Below are 19,234 nucleotides of genomic sequence, written 5' to 3' on the forward strand. Positions count from 1 at the left end.
AGTACAGTACATGCATTAAGTGTTCTGTACATTAAAGGGTAGTTTGTTAATAGTACTACGTACAAGGGAAGGTTTTAAAAGTCTGAATATACATGTTGAATAAATTGGTAAATATGGTGTCGCTACTTCGCGGATTTTCACCTATCGCGGCCGGGTCTGGAACCTATCTACCGCGATAAACGAGGGTTCACTGTATAAGCATTTAGAACTAAATCCAGAATTAATGTTTATTGTTCCTGTGAGTGATCATGATGTCCTTTGTGTTAGTAGGACTTCTGCTAGAGCAGGGGTGGCCAACCTTTTGTTTCCTATGCACCATTTTTTTCATTTCTAATTCATAAGCGCCACATAAACTTTAACCCCCTTTCAATCCTTTAAGTATGGTGATTTGGACATATTTGGTGGTGATACATAAAATCATATGTGTATATATATATATATATATATATATATATATATATATATATATATATATATATATATATATATATATATATATATATGTGTGTGTGTGTGTGTGTGTGTGTGATAGTGTGGACATATGTAATAGTTGTAAAGGGAAGTATTATTATTAGGATTGTTAACTTTTTCTTTGAGCAGGCATTTTTCTTTTATGATCTCTGGGGTATACTGCGCCAATTGTAATCGTGCAATGCGCCACTGTTGGCGCATGCGCCATGGGTTGGCCACCCCTGTGCTAGAGGATGAACCAACAGGTTCAATGTCAAGATCGTCGTCATAAACATCGCTATTAGTAATATAATCATCGTTATCATGCTCACTATGGATGTCCAAATCATTAGCACTTGTTTCTGAATCATAAAGATAATCAATATCTTTTATCAATATCTTTTATCACGTCAACCGATAACAAAATCTCGATCGATAAGCCAAACAGCAATTACCCCCATCGCCAACAGCGCATGCTTAGCACACTCCTATAACCTCAAAGTATAAGATTTTTGGCAACTTTGCTCTGTAAACGATCACTGATTGGTTAAAGTAGCCTGTGACGTCAATAGAAGGCGGAGCTAAAGGCATACGTATGAGGGAGAAAGGATGTAAAAAATGCATCCACAATATAGACGCTCGCAAGTTGATGGCAATTAATACATCCATTATATGGACGGGTCGTCCTTCGTGGGTTAAAGAAAGTGCTCAGATGTGTAACTTAGCTTACATGCATGGCTGTTCAATCCATCCTGCACTCAATCTGTTTACTGCCCCAAAGAAAGGAAAGGAGAAGGAAGAGAAGTGTCTGAGACTATTATCACCAAACTCATGTCATCCTTGTACCTTAGACAAGATCCTTATGTCTTGAAAGAGCTTGGGAAGCTACATGTTGAGCATTACATACAGGTCCAGCAGAGTAGGTGCCCAAGTACTTGCAGGTAATGTCCCCAAGGTAGAATGATATAAAGGTGGTTTGCTGATGTCAGACCTTTACTCTCATTAGGGGCAATGCACCAGATATCATGAGCTCTCATCCAAGTCATGTGATACACATCTCTGCTGACAGCCAGACCTTTCAACAATCCTGGAAGGTAGGTCTGAAACTGGATTGGTTTTGTTAAGGGAGGGGCAATGGGTTCTTGAAAGGTAGTCTGTGGCAGTCTATAAGGATGCAAATTACTCAAGCCTCCAACAATCACTAATATGACAGGCATCTCCTTATCTCTAAAGCAGCTGGAGAGGAGTGTTTAGCTTTTTTACCCCGTAGGTAGTAGGTTGGCCCTGGCACCAGCCACTCGTTGAGATAATACCGCTACAGAGTTAGTGGATCCTTTGACTGGTCAGACAGTACTACATTGGACCCTTCTCTCTGGTTATGGTTTATTTTCCCTTTGTTTACACATACACCGAATAGTCTGGCCTATTCTTTACATATTCTCCTCTGACCTCATGTACCTGACAACACTAAGATTACCAAACAATTCTTCTTCACTCAAGGGGTTAACTACTACAATGTAATTTTTCATTGGCTACTTTCTTCTTGATAAGAGTAGAAGAGACTCTTTAGTTAAGGTAATCAGCTCTTCTAGGAGAAGGAACTCCAAAATCAAACCATTGTGCTCTAGTCTTGGGTAGGGCCATAGCCTTTGTACCATGATTTTCACTTTCTTGGTTCTCCTTCATGGGGTCTAGAGGACACCTGGGTCTTCTCTACCTACAATACTGGAGGTATGGCTGCCTATAAAGACTTGGCCACAGTTCCCCTTAAAATCATAGAAAGCCTCAAGGAGACTGCACAGTGGCTAAGGGACTTTCAACTGTTGGTTCTCCTTTACTCCACGGCTGCTTCAACCTAGACAAAGCAAGAAGGAACCTAGAACCAATTCATTCTCGAGTGCAAAAGATTTCTTGGTAGCTACCTACTTTGACATGATGGAGGAAAGAATCTCTCCTTTTCGGGAAGAAGTTGGCCCGCAGGTTTGTATACTGATGCGAGAAGAGTCAACATGTTTTCTCCCAACAACACCCACTTTTGATTTTTTAGTATGTCCTATACAGAAGACAAGCTTGTAGTAGCAATCAAGACCAACCAATGGTCGAGCCACTATGTTATTTGAACAGAGGACATGGATAGCTATACCATAGCTTTTGACTCGAGGTAGAAAAGGAAGCACAATGCCCTAAATCTCTCCATTGGGAGGTTTTTCATTAGCCACCAGACTGACATGTAAAGATAGACAGTTACCTCACTTTCTTCTGGGATGTAGAATCTCAACTGTTGTGTCAGAGGAAGAGGCACTAGCTTTCTAGGTTGGCTAGAAGCAATTAAGTTACCTGACCAGATCATAAAATTTAATTGTTCCAAATCAACCATAGCAAAGGTCACACCTCATAAAAGGGTTCCAGAAGACTTCTGGACAGACAAAATAATGTCAAAAGAAGGCACTAAGGTTGTACCTCTGAGGCACTGTACTCATGAAAGAGGTCAATGATCTCTCCAACTAAGGATGCTAAACTCTCATGTCACCCCAAATTCTGTTTTACTTGAGAAGACTTATCCTTCAGGAGGGGTGAAAACACAACAGTCCTCCCAAGTGAATGCTCCCACACGCGTATGATTAGGACAGAGAACCAATATGGGAGCATATATAAGCTTAGCAAAAGGGCATATCGGGAACGATCAATACCATCGTCAAAAGACAAACAACTTCCTAGGTTCAACTAAAGTTAATTTCAAGGATATCCAAGTCCCTGCAAGTGTTCACTAGCACCATCAAGCACACACAAAAAGGAGTACTTTCCACCATTATTGACCAAGTCCACACTTGTACATCCCCAGAATACTTCCACGTATCATACAGGGGAATACAGTTCATTATGCATGTTGCATAAGATTTTTCATAACTCTGACCATCCTTTACATTCAGATCTCCCTGGACAATTCTATCCTGTTCGTAATACTAGGCAGGCAGTTAATTCTAATAGCCAGGCCTTCTCCATCACGAGGCTCAATACTACGCAGTACTCTAGAAGTTTTATTCCAGCTGTTACCAAGTTGTGGAATGATCTTCCTAATCGGGTGGTTGAATCAGTAGAACTTCAAAAGTTCAAAGTTGGAGCAAATGCTTTTTTGTTGACCAGGCGGACTTGAGTCTTTTATAGTTTATTTATGACATATTTGTTTTTGATGTTGTTAATAGTTTATATATGACATGTCTGTTTTGACGTTGTTACTGTTTTTAGAATGATTTATTGTTAATTTGTTCTCTTCATTATTTCCTTTCCTCACTGGGCTATTTTTCCCTGTTGGAGCCCCTGGGCTTATAGCATCTTGCTTTTCCAACTAGGGTTGTAGCTTGGATAGTAATAATAATAATAATAATAATAATACGCATGTGCAAGCTCCGGTCAATAAGCACACGTTTCAGGGAACAAGCACGCATGTGAGCCAAGAGCTGTGTTGACTCCTCCTTTCATCAATCTGAAGACACACAACAGCAGGTAGAAAGTCCAGGGTGGTTCTCCAGTCTAAGATGACAAGGGGGCGCAAGCACTCTTACAAGCAGCCCGATCAACCAGTCACAAGGTACAAATGTGCATAAACGCCACTGACAACCACCGAACAAGAAGATTCAGGCAAAGCCCAAAGAGAATTCTTAAGAGAGGGCTTCAGGTGAGGCATCTTTTTCTTTCCAGAAGAAACAGGCCACAAAGTAGTGAAGGAAGAGGAGGAGAAAAGGCAAGAAGCATACCTCTACATCTTCACCTTACTCTTTAAACTGCCTCCAACTTCTTCAAGCCACATGAGAACAAACTATTAAGATCGATTGATGTGGCTTCCCACAATACTCAGCTACAAGAGTTGACACCCTAACAGACACTGATACTGGGAGAGCAACAGGTGTAAGTGTTCCTGGCCACCTAGGCCAAAGCAAGGTGGTCCAGGAATGAGCGAAAATATAGGTCATTATGAATATCCAAGGAAGTCCACGTATCCCAAAGCTCAGAACTTTATGAAGGAGACATAGATTTGCCATGTGCATGCACAAGGTTCTCACCTGGCAAGAAATCTGCATGTGCAGAAGAAATTTCATACCTGACACCTTCTCAAACCACTCCTGTTGGAAAGGATACCCAGGTGAACACTCAGAAGGGAAATCAGGGCTAAATACATGAAGCCTACAGAAAGAACACAACTGTATACAGTGAACCCTCGCTACTTCGCGGTTCGACCATCGCGGATTCACCACTTCGCGGATTTTTTTCATAACCCATATATATATATGGTAATATATTGGTAATAACAAAATTAACATACTGTACTGAATAATCAATATAATCGATGCAAAAACTAACCTATACACAGATGTGTACAGTAAATGCTTTTGTTTCTTCATTATGATCAGAGAAACGTAAACAAAACACTGGTTGCCATTTTTTATCGTGCTTTTTGGCGTGTTTAGGAAACGCATGATAAAAAATAGACTTTAATATTTGTGCCTGTTTTAGTTTAGGGTACTGTAGTACATGCATTAAGTGTTCTGTACATTAAAAGGTAGTTTGTTAACAGTACTACGTACAAGGGAAGGTTTTAAAAGTCTGAATATACATGTTAAATAAATAGGTAAATATGGTGTCACTACTTCGCGGATTTTCACCTATCGCGGCCAGGTCTGGAACCTATCTACCGCAATAAACGAGGGTTCACTGTAGAGGACAAAAATCATCCACATACTCCTTTTTCCCAACATACCTCCGCTATTCATTAGCAGATTTCACGAGTGAGTTTATTATCTCAATACAAAAGAAAATACAGTACTGTATAAAAAAGGAAAATATTCCCAGCTGCAACCGTTGGGTATTTAAGAGCCTGTAAGTTCTTTAGATAGTAGCGTTTGAAGACCATAGATTTCCAACCCGTGTCCTTTTTAAGGTCATCAAAGTCCATATTCTGGAAATAATTGATGGAGGTAGCTACCGACCGGATATCATGAGCATGGGGAAATGATCCCGGATTGGCTTGTTTAATGAAGTATAGGATCTGTTGCCTAATACCACGTATGGAAATGGTACCTCCTTGTTCTCTGATAAACAAGGGGCCAGACGATCGGGTAGCAGTCCTGGCTAAAAAGGCCCTGAGAGTGGTGACCAGACATAGAGAAGTATCTTGGAGAAGAGGAATAATCTTCCAAGGGGACCACCTATTTTGGGGGTCCTCGTTTTTAGCTAGGAACGCCCTGTCCGGTGAAAGAAGTACTTCACCTGAAGGGAGGAAATCCATGTTTTCACCGGCCGCCACAGGTCGACCCAGAAAAGGGAAATATTTAGCAATAAATATACTAAAGTGAAAGTTTCAACAGCAAGACAGTTGGGCAAAGTGCCGATCGAGACATCTATTCATGACAACGGACAGCTGGGTTATGCCTGGCAGACGGATGAACTACCCTTCAATTATCCGACAGCTGTTGTTGTTGTTACTACTTGCTAAGCTACAACCTTAATTAGAAAAGTAGATGCTATAAGCCCAAGGGCTCCAACTGGGAAAATAGCTCAGTGAGGAAAGGAAATAAGGATATAAATAAACTAAAAGAGAATAATGAACAATATAAAATATCTTAAGAACAGTAACATCAAAATAGATTTTTCATATATAAACTATAAAAACTTAAAAAAAGCAAGGTGCAATGACCACTTCAAACTTACAGTGGATAAAAGTTTATATTCTCATTTGAATAATAGTCACAAAATAATACCTGTAAAACTGCTGCTATTTTCATACACTTAATATCTACCAATTTAAAAGTCATCTGTATAACAAAATACGTATAAAACTGCTGCTATTTTCTAACAGTTAATATTTACCAATTTAAAAGATTCCTCTGTATAACAGTCATGTATTTTCTAATTCTAATATACAGTGTCTAAGGAGTATGACTGGTGTATCTCGAGTAGATAGGGTTAGGAACGATGTGGTGAGAGTGAGAACGGGTGTAAGAAATGAGTTAGCGGCTAGAGTGGATATGAATGTGTTGAGGTGGTTTGGCCATGTCGAGAGAAAGGAAAATGGCTGTCTGCTAAAGAAGGTGATGAATGCAAGAGTTGATGGGAGAAGTACAAGAGGAAGGCCAAGGTTTGGGTGGATGGATGGAGTGAAGAAAGCTCTGGGTGATAGGAGGATAGATGTGAGAGAGGCAAGAGAGCGTGCTAGAAATAGGTATGAATGGCGAGCGATTGTGACGCAGTTCCGGTAGGCCCTCCTGCTTCCTCCGATGCCTTAGATGACCGCGGAGGTAGCAGCAGTAGGGGATTCAGCATTATGAAGCTTCATCTGTGGTGGATAACGGGGGAGGGTGGGCTGTGGCACCCTAGCAGTACCAGCTGAACTCGGTTGAGTCCCTTGTTAGGCTGGGAGGAACGTAGAGAGTAGGGGTCCCCTTTTTTGTTTTTGTTTCATTTGTTGATGTCGGCTACCCCCCAAAATTGGGGGAAGTGCCTTTGGTATATGTATGTATGTATGTAATATGCATTACTAAACCATGGATATTTAGGTTTCTGAAAGACCCTCATTTGCATTCAGGTACACACACATTCTGTAATATATGCATTTCTGAGAAACACCCAGGGATCAATTCCCCAACTTGGATTTTAACTTCATGAACAGGATTAACAAAGAGTACATCTGCCATAGAGTAACCTGAGCATTCAGTTACTCAGCAAAACAAAAGAAAGAAATCAATTATACTGACCTATAGTACAGCCTTCCAAAATTATCACTCCAATGGGTTCGCGGTCTCCTTTCTTCTCGAAATAGAAGAGCAGGTTTCCTTTTAAGACAAACCAACGCCTTTGGAAGCTTTTATTCACCTGAAAAAAAGTCAAAGCAAAGACAACTGTAATAATTTCAAAACTTACATTTACAACTGTTAAATAAAATAATTTTTCGAGGTCTATTGCTAACTCTTACAGCATATAATTCAGTAGGTCTAGTTTGGTATAAAATAAAAGGACTTTTGGTTTAGCGAGAGGTCTTTTTCATCAATATAACTCGAGTTTCAAGTCTCATATGTATAGCGGGTATTAATCATGGATGGTACTACAGTACTACATATCCCTGGGTAAACATACTGCGGACATTCTGTAGATTTTGGCAGATCACGTAAAATAATATACGGATACATGCCAGATGAAAGTCAGTAACACATCACTTATGAAAAATGATAAAAATGTGGTGATAATTAAGGGATTTTGACGAAGGAAAAATCTATTTCTGGGGAGAGACCTGTGGCGCCCGGTGAAAAGAGTCCTTCTTATATATCTTTTCTGATAAAACCTTCCAATTATACCAGAGAAAGATTAAAGCATGGAATGCTGAGGTTACTACCCTCGCGCGAGCACCTTTTGGGTGTCGTGTATAAAGCAAAGGCATCTATGTGATCAGGCACCGCAGAGGGATTAAATGCATTCTGAACATGAATAAAAGCATTATTTTCAAAGAAAGTATTGGATCATGGAAAATGCAAAAATAATTTCCAACCAATATTGTATAAGTTTTGGTTAACTTCCAGTATATACATGTTCATTAGACAGTACTTTATTCTAATTCCAGTTTTAATGATTACACAGTATTCCACTTCCATTTTTAAAGATCATCCCCCACTAGTCACTAATACTCGAAATTCACAATGAATAATTTATATGCAACCATGACATTATGTGAATTATTGCTATAACATTATTCTATGAATTCTATACACATTTTATGGCAAATTGAATTCAAAGAAAAAGTACTTTCTTCATATTCACATAAAGTGAATAAATTTGGGTAAAGAAGAAAATATCAAGGCAACCTAGAGAAAAAAATAAACCAAATGTAAAAAATGATAAAAGTACAGTAATTCACATTTTAAAGATTCTTCTAAAATAGAGAATGTTTTCAGCAGAGCTTAAACGAAGGTTTAAATTGTTAACCGTCAGTTAACAACTGATGGAGAGCGCAGGAGAGTAGCTCCGTCCACTCTCATGTCAGACTCTCCACTACTGACCTTCGGCTCAGGACTGAGAAGGGCGGTTGACGTGGAAAGTTTAAACTCTAAAGGACCCAGATTTATATAGATAGGAAAATTACAAATTACTTTCATAATCTTATTTTTGTTCCGATGTGTTTACAAATCTTCTGTCTTTTAAATTGGAGAGACTCACTTATCGGTGGATAGGAAGTCCCCCTAGGAATGGAACTGGTTGGTTCTTTATCTTCTCTGGAACCAGATTTATATAGATAGGAAAATTACAAATTACTTTCATAATCTTATTTTTGTTCCGATGCGTTTACAAATCTTTTGTCTTTTAAATTGGAGAGACTCACTTATCGGTGGATAGGAAGTCCCCCTATTATTACTTACTAAGCTACAACCCTAGTTGGAAAAGCAGTATGCTATAAGCCCAGGGGCTCCAACAGGGAAAATAGCTCAGTGCGGAAAGGAAAAAAGGAAAATAAAATATTCTAAGAAGAGTAACAACAATAAATATCTCCTATATAAATATAAAAACTTTAACAAAACAAGAGGAAGAGAAATAAGATAGGAGAGTGTGCTCGAGTGTACCCTCAAGCAAGAGAACTCTAACCCAAGACAGTGAAAGGCCATGGTACAGAGGCTATGGCACTACCCAAGACTAGAGAACAGTGGTTTGATTTTGGAGTGTCCTTCTCCTAGAAGAGCTGCTTACCATAGCTAAAGAGTCTCTTCTACCCTTACCAAGAGGAAAGTGGCACTGAACAATTACAGTGCAGTAACCCCTTGGGTGATGAAGAATTGTTTGGTAATCTGTGTTGTCAGGTGTATGAGGATAGAGGAGAATATGTAAAGAATATGCCAGACTATTCAGTGTGTATGTAGGCAAAGGGAAAATGAACCGTAACCAGAGAGAAGGATCCAATGTAGTACTATCTGGCCAGTCAAAAGACCCCATAACTCTCTAGCGGTAGTATCTCAACGGGTGGCTGGTGCCCTGGCCAACCTACTACCTATAGAATGGAACTGGTTGGTTCTTTATCTTCTCTGGAACCAGATTTATATAGATAGGAAAATTACAAATTACTTTCATAATCTTATTTTTGTTCCGATGCGTTTACAAATCTTTTGTCTTTTAAATTGGAGAGACTCACTTATCGGTGGATAGGAAGTCCCCCTAGGAATGGAACTGGTTGGTTCTTTATCTTCTCTGGAACCAGATTTATATACAGTAGATAGGAAAATTACAAGTTACTTTCATAATCTTATTTTTGTTCCGATGTGTTTACAAATCTTTTGTCTTTTAAATTGGAGAGGCTCACTTATCGGTGGATAGGAAGTCCCCCTAGGAATGGAACTGGTTGGTTCTTTATCTTCTCTGGAACCAGATTTATATAGATAGGAAAATTACAAATTACTCTCATAATCTTATTTTTGTTCCGATGTGTTTACAAATCTTTTGTCCTTTAAATTGGAGAGCCTCACTTATCGGTGGATAGGAAGTCCCCCTAGGAATGGAACTGGTTGGTTCCTTATCTTCTCTGGAAGATGCCAGTCTCCCCGGTCCCAAAGCAGGAGTGAGGGGGATGACCCTAGCACTCCAGCAACCTAATCACCTCATCATAGTAATGAGTAGTGGATATAGGGCCTGGCCAGTAAATGGCACCAAACAGCCAATGGGTTGATCAGAAATGCAGCTTACCAGCATGAATGTCAAATCCAGTGTGGAATGGTACAAATGCTACATCAATGAGGAAAGGAAAAGTAGAGGAGGCAGCCATTCTACCTTTCCTCCAGGCTTACGTTGAACATATCTCCATGGGCAACCTACTTCTTGTCCCAAATGGAAGTTGGGCTGGGTATACAACTACTTAAGCAGCCACTTTATTATTATTATTATCAAATGCTAATAGGCTGGAGGAACGTAGAGAGTATAAGTCCCCTTTTTTGTTTTGTTTCTTGTTGATGTCGGCTACCCCCCAAAATTGGGGGAAGTGCCTTTGGTATATGTATGTATGATTAAATGCTAAACTACAACCCTAGTTGGAAAAGCAAGATGCTATAAGCCCAGGGGCCCCAACAGGGAAAATAGCCCAGTGAGAAAAGAAAATAAAAAGAAAATATTTTAAGTATAGTAACAACATTAAAATAAATATTTCCTATAAAAACTATAAAAACTTTAACAAAACAAAAGGAAGAGAAACTAGATAGAAGTGTGCCCAAGTGTACCCTCAAGCAAGGCCAAGACCAAATTTGTCGAAGGACTTGTGAGTATACTACCTTAAACAGGTTGTTCTTCATAGTAAAATGAAACCAATACCATTGACTTTAGGAGCTCTAGTGTGCCCTGGTACCACAATCCCATTAAAGGCCAAAGCATAAGATCTTTGAATGATTCATGAAGCTCGAAAGCGACCATATTCTTGACACCTCTTTCTTCATTCTACCAGTGCTTAGGAAGTCTCTGACACTGAAGCCCGAGATGTCCATTCCTCTTCTGATAACACAGCAAAGCCCTCATGGGGCACAAAATCATTTCTGCTTGATTACTATCCGACGCTTCATGAAGTGATGGGATGGAGAAGGTTTCGATCCTGGGTTGTGTCGACAGGTTCTGGGTTTAGTCACAAATTCAGGAATATACTAGAGATTTTCCAGCTCTCAAGGTAGGTGCAACTCACCAACTCCTCACCAAAACTCATCATCATCATATACCAAAGGCATCATATACCAAAGGCACTTCCCCCAATTTTGGGGGGTAGCCGACATCAACAAGAAACAAAACAAAAAAGGGGACCTCTACTCTCTACTTTCCTCCAGCCTAACCAGGGACTCAGCCGAGATCAGCTGGTACTGCTAGGGTGCCACAGCCCAACCTCCCACATTTCCACCACAGATGAAGCTTCATACTGCTGAGTCCCCTACTGCTGCTACCTCCGCGGTCATCTAAGGCACCGGAGGAAGCAGCAGGGCCTACCGGAACTGCGTCACAATCGCTCGCCATTCATTCCAGCCACCCGTTGAGATACTACCGCTAGAGAGTTATGGGGTCTTTTGACTGGCCAGACAGTACTACATTGGATCCTCCTCTCTGGTTACGGTTCCTTTTCCCTTTGCCTACATACACACTGAATAGTCTGGCATATTCTTTACATATTCTCCTCTATCCTCATACACCTGACAACACAGATAACCAAACAATTCTTCATCACCCAAGGGGTTACTGCACTGTAATTGTTCAGTGCCACTTTCCTCTTGGTAAGGGTAGAAGAGACTCTTTAGCTATGGTAAGCAGCTCTTCTAGGAGAAGGACACTCCAAAATCAAACCACTGTTCTCTAGTCTTGGGTAGTGCCATAGCCTCTGTACCATGGCCTTTCACTGTCTTGGGTTAGAGTTCTCTTGCTTGAGGGTACACTCGAGCACACTCTCCTATCTTATTTCTCTTCCTCTTGTTTTGTTAAAGTTTTTATAGTTTATATAGGAGATATTTATTGTTGTTACTCTTCTTAGAATATTTTATTTTCCTTTTTTCCTTTCCGCACTGAGCTATTTTCCCTGTTGGAGCCCTTGGGCTTATAGCATACTGCTTTTCCAACTAGGGTTGTAGCTTAGTAAGTAATAATAAGTAATAATAATAATAATAATAATAGCACGCTCTCTTGCTTCTCCGAGTAAAACCACAATCTTAGAGAGTTAGTACTCTTCTGATAACCTTTTCTAGCTCATATGGGACATGCATAAGGAATTTGAGAACATAAGTCACATCCCACTCTAAGAGACAGATGTCTTGGTGTTGGCAAGACACCTCAAAGCTCTTCATAAGCATAAACAACTCCCACAAGGAGGGTGTTTATGCTTTTAAAACTCAGAAGGCAAGACTCAAGGCTGAGCAGTAGCCTTCCACAGGCATGACTGAGGAGTGATACTTGGCGAAGATCGACAAGTAAGTTCACGATCCACGCTAAAGATGCTAACAGATTGGGATACCACTCGGCTTGTGGCCATCTAAGAGCATCCCAGTTCATCTGAGACCTTGCATGTAGTTAGCAAAACAAACTGAAAGGGGGAAAGGCGTAGGCATCCAAAACACCCATGGGTCTTCCTCTAACATTCCCCATGGATCTGGAATGAGGAACAGAACACTAGGAGCTCCCTGTTTACCTGTATGGCAAAGAGATACGTTTCAGGGGAACCCCCAAAAAGCAAGATGTCTTTCCGCTTTGCTAGTATGTAGGGACTACCCCGATCCTGCAACTGACCAAATCTAGTAGTACATTCCTCTACACCGAAATGTATCTGAACGAAAGCTCTATCATGTGGTTCCCAATGAAGATATACATCTGCTCTGTTGACATGCAAAGAGATAGGGAAACCATGCCTCCTTTCTTTTTCATGTAAGCTACTACAGCATTGTTGTTACTCTCATCAACACTATCGAGTGCTTCCTCAAACATTCTTGGAATGATTGTTGTACCTCCAAAACACTGATGCACAAGTATTTCTTCTGTTGAACACACACATGATGCAACAAGATTCCCAAGGTACATACCCAACAAGTGGGGAGTTGAGAGAGATTCCCCTACGGAGGTTTTCTTTTTCCAGACACCAGAGACCAGCCTGTACCTCCTATCCCATTGGAACAGGACAGAACATGGGAGACCAGACCAAACAGTGATCCTTCAACGCCACTGAAAGGGCCTCTGATGAGGTCTACAACTCCCCTGTAGAGCAAGCTTCTCCAACAAGGAAGGAGAGCTAAGACGACTAACCAACATCAACCTGAAAGTATCGCCTCGACAGAGGAGTTGTGCTTCCTCTCTGAACTTGCTAATGCAATTTTCTGATGGAAGACCTGCTACTGCTATGATTATCAGCATGTCCAGATACTTCAACCTCTGCTTGGGTATCAGATGTGTCTTCTCCCAATTCACCCTGATTCCAAGATTGTGACTAAAGGTTAAAAGGTTCTCTCGATCCTGTGGCAATTGACTATCCGAGGAGGCCAGGATCAACCAATCGTTAGGATACATAAAATGAAATATCTGGTACATGAAGACCCAAGCTGTCAACACGAGAACACTTGAATGAACAACTGGAGAGCATTGCATAGTCCAAACACAGGGTATTAAACTGGTACACTGCTCAACTGTTGAGAAAAAAAGAGAAGGGTAATTGGAAATACTGCATGAAATTTTCAGATCCACTGAAAGCATGAAGTCTCTTTCTCTGATGGAACTCAGTAAAGTTCATACAATTACATCCTGAACCTTCTTGCTGTATAAATTACTTCAGAGGAGAGAGGTCAATGACCTGTCTTGCAGCCCTCAACTGACTTCTCCACCAAGAGGAGGAGACTGTAGAACCCAGGAGACCCGTTTCAAACATCTTCAAGTGCAATCTTCTCCAACATCCCCTTTACCTCTGCAACATTATTATTATTATTATTATTATTATTATTACTTACTAAGCTACAACCCTAGTTGGAAAAGCAGTATGCTATAAGCCCAGGGGCTCCAACAGGGAAAATAGCTCAGTGCGGAAAGGAAAAAAGGAAAATAAAATATTCTAAGAGTAACAACAATAAATATCTCCTATATAAACTATAAAAACTTTAACAAAACAAGAGGAAGAGAAATAAGATAGGAGAGTGTGCTCGAGTGTACCCTCAAGCAAGAGAACTCTAACCCAAGACAGTGAAAGGCCATGGTACAGAGGCTATGGCACTACCCAAGACTAGAGAACAGTGGTTTGATTTTGGAGTGTCCTTCTCCTAGAAGAGCTGCTTACCATAGCTAAAGTCTCTCTTCTACCCTTACCAAGAGGAAAGTGGCACTGAACAATTACAGTGCAGTAACAATGCTAGGGCTTTCGTTGATACTGGAGGATGGCTACAAATACTTTCAACCTACAAATTAGAAGAGGGCTGACATTCCTCTTTTGCCTTGTCTTTGCATCCCTTGATGATCTTGTTAGGTTGGGGGGCCTCGATAGGTCTGTTCATGCACAGGATCCTTCTGAGTGGTAGTACTTGCCGGTGGTCCTGATCGAGGTCAAGAGGTCGTGGCAACCTCATCCCCATAAATCATACAGGCATGCCAGCCCCCAGAAGGTTTATCCAAAACCTTCCTTGAAGTGTTAAAGCCCTTGAAGGAAACTGCAGTGGATCAAGGACTTTGCTCAAGAAATCTATTCCCCCCTCCATGAATATGAGCATTACAACCCAAGGCCAGAACCAGCAACATAATTGGGGTCCAATGGAAGACCAGGCTGATTGTCATCAGAGAGAAAGATCTCTGGAGCAGATCAAATTAGAGACAGATTGGGTACAAAATACCCTTCTCGTACTGATCATGGTAGAGAGCAGACCTCCATGTTACCTCAGCCACCAACCCATGGCCACCGCCTATGCACAAGCACACAGCAATGTCCTAAAGTGGTGCCATTTTCTAAATTCAGTATACCAAAGTATCCAAACCAGAGAAAGGAATACCACTCCCCCGTAAATGCAGCAACAATGTAAGAAAGTCCCCAAGGTCTTGAAACACCTGGAAAATGGCATGAGTGCACTGAAAAAAAGATTAAACTTGAATAGGATATAACAGTATGCCTGTACTCATAGCAGTCAAAGACAAAAGTCATTAACTACACTTTTAACAATTTCAGCAGTCCTTGCAGTTCCGCTGGAAACACTCCCTACTCCTAGGGACTAAAGGATTGCATTTGCGTAGGAAAAATTTGTATAAACTGTGAAGTACAGTACAGATCTCATTTGGAATATCTTTTCTGACAGACAAAATCTTATTATAAAGGAACATCACGCAACTCTCTCAACTTTACAAAATTCAACACACCTACTTATTATTATTATTATTATTACTATCCAAGCTACAACCCTAGTTGGAAAAGCAAGATGCTATAAGCCCAGAGGCTCCAACAGGGAAAAATAGCCCAGTGAGGAAAGGAAATAAGGAAATAAATAAATGAAGAGAACAAATTAACAATAAATCATTCTAAAAACAGTAACAACGTCAAAACAGACATGTCATACATAAACTATTAACAACATCAAAAACAAATATGTCATAAATAAACTATAAAAGACTTTACAAGTTTGAGCGAAACTACCAACAAATATAATCTCATTATAGTTTTATTAGAGAAAGCTATAAAATAAATTCTAAATCATAATTTCATTAAGCATTACCCTTGGAAAATTACATACCAAACGTATAGAAGTTCACAGGAAAAAGATTTCCATATTTGGATATCCCTCAGTAAAAGATAATTTGAAAAGTGGATAGATAAGGAAATAAGAACAGACAGAAATTAGGGGTGGCTTATACTATATATCAAAGTCTGGAAAAATATTTATGCTGTAAAAGCTCAAATATCATTAACTTATACCATTATATAACAGTACTTGCTAGACATTTTTTGATAGAATACCTATCACTATATCATGTTCCGAAGAAAAATAAAAACTGATTCTTGTGGCAACATTATTTCTCAATGCATTTTATCCCTTTCACCCCCAAAGGACGTACCGGTACGTTCTTGCAAAACACTGTTAATTACATATTTTTAAATTTTTTTGATAATTTTACGAGAAACTTCAGGCATTTTCCAAAAGAATGAGACCAACCTGACCTTTCTAGGACAAAAATTAAGCTTGTTAGAGCAATTTTAAAAAATTATTTAGCAAAATGTGCTCGAAATTTAACCTTATGGTGGGGGTAAAAGGGTTAACATGGAAATTGCTGACAAAGCACAGAACGAGCTTATAACTACATGCACCTATTTTTTTTCAAATAGTATATACTGTATAGTATTTTTCTTTTTAGTGGCAATTGTATGTAGGGACTGCTTAAGTGATGTAAAAAAAAATCTACATACTACAAATTTAAGAAAAAAATTTTGTTTTTCCTAGCTATACAAACCTGAATCATTTATATGGGTTACTCCTAGCCTTATTTTCTATGACCAGACAATCCCAGAAAATTGATTACATCAGCTTCGTTGCTAAGCAACCACTGCGTATGCAGTTAAGGCGAGATCTTTGATAAATGACATGGGGTTTGTATACATACATACATATACCAAAGCACTTCCACCAATTTTGGGGGGTAGCCGACATCAACAAATGAGCCAAAAACAAAAAAGGGGACCTCTACTCTCTACGTTCCTCCCAGCCTAACAAGGGACTCAACCGAGTTCAGTTGGTATTACTAGGGTGCCACAGCCCACCCTCCCACATTATCCACCACAGATGAAGCTTCATAATGCTGAATCCCCTACTGCTGCTACCTCCGCGGTCATCTAAGGCATCGGAGGAAGCAGCAGGGCCTACCGGAACTGCGTCACAATCGCTCGCCATTCATTCCTATTTCTAGCACGCTCTCTTGCCTCTCTCACATCTATCCTCCTATCACCCAGAGCTTTCTTCACACCATCTTCCTCTTGTACTTCTCCCATCAACTCTTGCATTCATCACCTTCTTTAGCAGACAGCCATTTTCCATTCTCTCAACATGGCCAAACCACCTCAACACATTCATATCCACTCTAGCCGCTAACTCATTTCTTACACCCGTTCTCACCCTCACCACTTTGTATAGCCAGGAAAAATACAAATCTGTTTTTAAAATTTGTAGTATATTCCTACGCAGATACAAACTTCTGAGCCATTTAAATGCGAGTCTTCCTTAGGTAAGAGGAAGTCTCTGTGACGTTAACCCTTTAACCCCCAAAGGACATACTGGTACGTTTCACAAAACCCATCCCTTTACCCCCATGGACGTACCGGTACGTCCTTGCAAAAAAATGCTATAAAAATTATTTTCTTTCATATTTTTGATAATTTTTTGAAAAAATTCAGGCATTTTCTGAGAGAATGAGACCAACCTGACCTCTCTATGACAAAATTTAAGGCTGTCAGAGCAATTTAAAAAAAAATATACTGCAAAATGTGCTTAAAAAAAAATAACCCTTGGGGGTTAAGGGTTGGAAAGTTCCAAATAGCCTGGGGGTAAAAGGGTTAAGAGGCACTGTATGCCCTTCCTCTCAGAGATACAATTACCATAAGGAATAGAAAGAGATCAAAGTGAATTAATTGTGAATAGTGTAGCCAGCTCATAAAGAGGCTAAGCCATACATTAGAGTCTAGAGAATAATTTTCTTTGCCGGAGGTGAAGTCATATGAACATTAAGAGTTACTTAATATTAAAAATTTCTATATATCATTAGATATATCATCAAATACTAAATTCAAGACATTTTTACTTGCAGTAAGGTGGAATCCAGGAGAAGGCTTACAGTCCAATCAAAATCATCAACCGTCTTAGTGCTTAACCCTTTTACCCCCAGGGGATTTGGAAATTTCCAACCCTTAACCCCCAGGGAGTTATTTTTTTCCCAGCACATTTTGCAGTATATTTTTTTTAAATTGCTCTAACCGCCTCAATTTTTGTCATCGAGAGGTCAGGTTGGTCTCATTCTCTTGGAAAATGCCTGAATTTTCTCAAAAAATTATCAAAAATATGCAAAAAAAAATTTAAACAGCAGTTTTTTGCAAGGACGTACTGGTACGTCCATGGGGGTAAAGGGATGAGTTTTGTGAAACGTACCAGTATGTCCTTTGGGGGTAAAAGGGTCAATACATACCCTTACAATGCAAAAAATGAATAATGCATGAGATAAGAACAGTTACGTGCCCCGTAAGACCTTATAATTAGATTATTTGTTGTGCTGCAAGAATAGGGCCTATAGAGGTGTCTAAAGACCTGCGTGTGCAATGTTTAAGATAATGGTCCGTAAAAGTGGTTTGTCTCTTCCATACACCAGCTTTGAGGACTTGTGTTAGTGGTTTTTGCGGAGTGTTAGGTTTGCAACAAGTCCACTTATATCATGTGCTCAAGGGAGAGCCTTGGCGATGCTTAACCAGAGGATCTATAGGCTCTCACACTTGTTTCTCTTAACCAGAAATAGAGTGTTTCTGGATACTTTCTTTATGGACCAGCCGGTGGTAACGAACAAATTAGGGATTTTTGGTCTAAGCATTCTTTTCAGATATTTACGCACTGCTCTTACGGGACGGAGTAACTGTCACCCGGGTCAACAGTTAACTCCTAGAGAGACAAGATCTTGAAAGTCAAATCTGAGATCGTTTTCAACCAGATTCTGGGTTTTGGTCACAAATGACAAAGATAGTGACGCAGTTCCAGTAGGCCCTGCTGCTTCCTCCGGTGCCTTAGATGACCGCGGAGGTAGCAGCAGTAGGGGACTCAGCAGTATGAAGCTTCATCTGTGGTGGAAATGTGGGAGGTTGGGCTGTGGCACCCTAGCAGTACCAGCTGAACTCGGCTGAGTCCCTGGTTAGGCTGGAGGAACGTAGAGAGTAGAGGTCCCCTTTTTTGTTTTGTTTCTTGTTGATGTCGGCTACCCCCCAAAATTGGGGGAAGTGCCTTGGTATATGTATGTATGTAGTTCCCTCCACCCTATGGAATGTGACATAAAATAGACCATGTAATTCACCTACTCTCTTGGCTGTAGCTAAGGGAAGGAGGAATAAGGTCTTTAAGGTAATGTCCCTATCTAAGGCTTTAGGCAAAGGTTGGTAAGGGATTGTCTTAAGGCCCATAGAACTTTTGTCACATCCCAGGCAGGGGGTTTGAGTTCTCGGGGAGGGAAAGACTGCTCGAAACTACTAATAAAAACTGAGAATTCCTAAGATAAGGAGAGATCAAGCCCTTTCAGTTTGAATACCTGTCTCAAG

General features: G+C 40.1%; 1 protein-coding gene across 1 annotated transcript in view; it reads right to left on the bottom strand.

Moving 5' to 3' along the window:
• Positions 1-19,234, bottom strand: part of LOC137622231 (sesquipedalian-1-like) — a 57,239-nt gene that overhangs the window by 13,819 nt on the left and 24,186 nt on the right. The window contains exon 3 of the mRNA XM_068352726.1: positions 7,200-7,317. Coding sequence (XP_068208827.1) covers positions 7,200-7,317 — 118 coding nt within the window. The remainder of the gene's footprint in view (positions 1-7,199; positions 7,318-19,234) is intronic.

Source organism: Palaemon carinicauda, chromosome 29 (genome assembly GCF_036898095.1).
Source record: "Palaemon carinicauda isolate YSFRI2023 chromosome 29, ASM3689809v2, whole genome shotgun sequence".
NCBI classification, from domain to species: domain Eukaryota; kingdom Metazoa; phylum Arthropoda; class Malacostraca; order Decapoda; family Palaemonidae; genus Palaemon; species Palaemon carinicauda.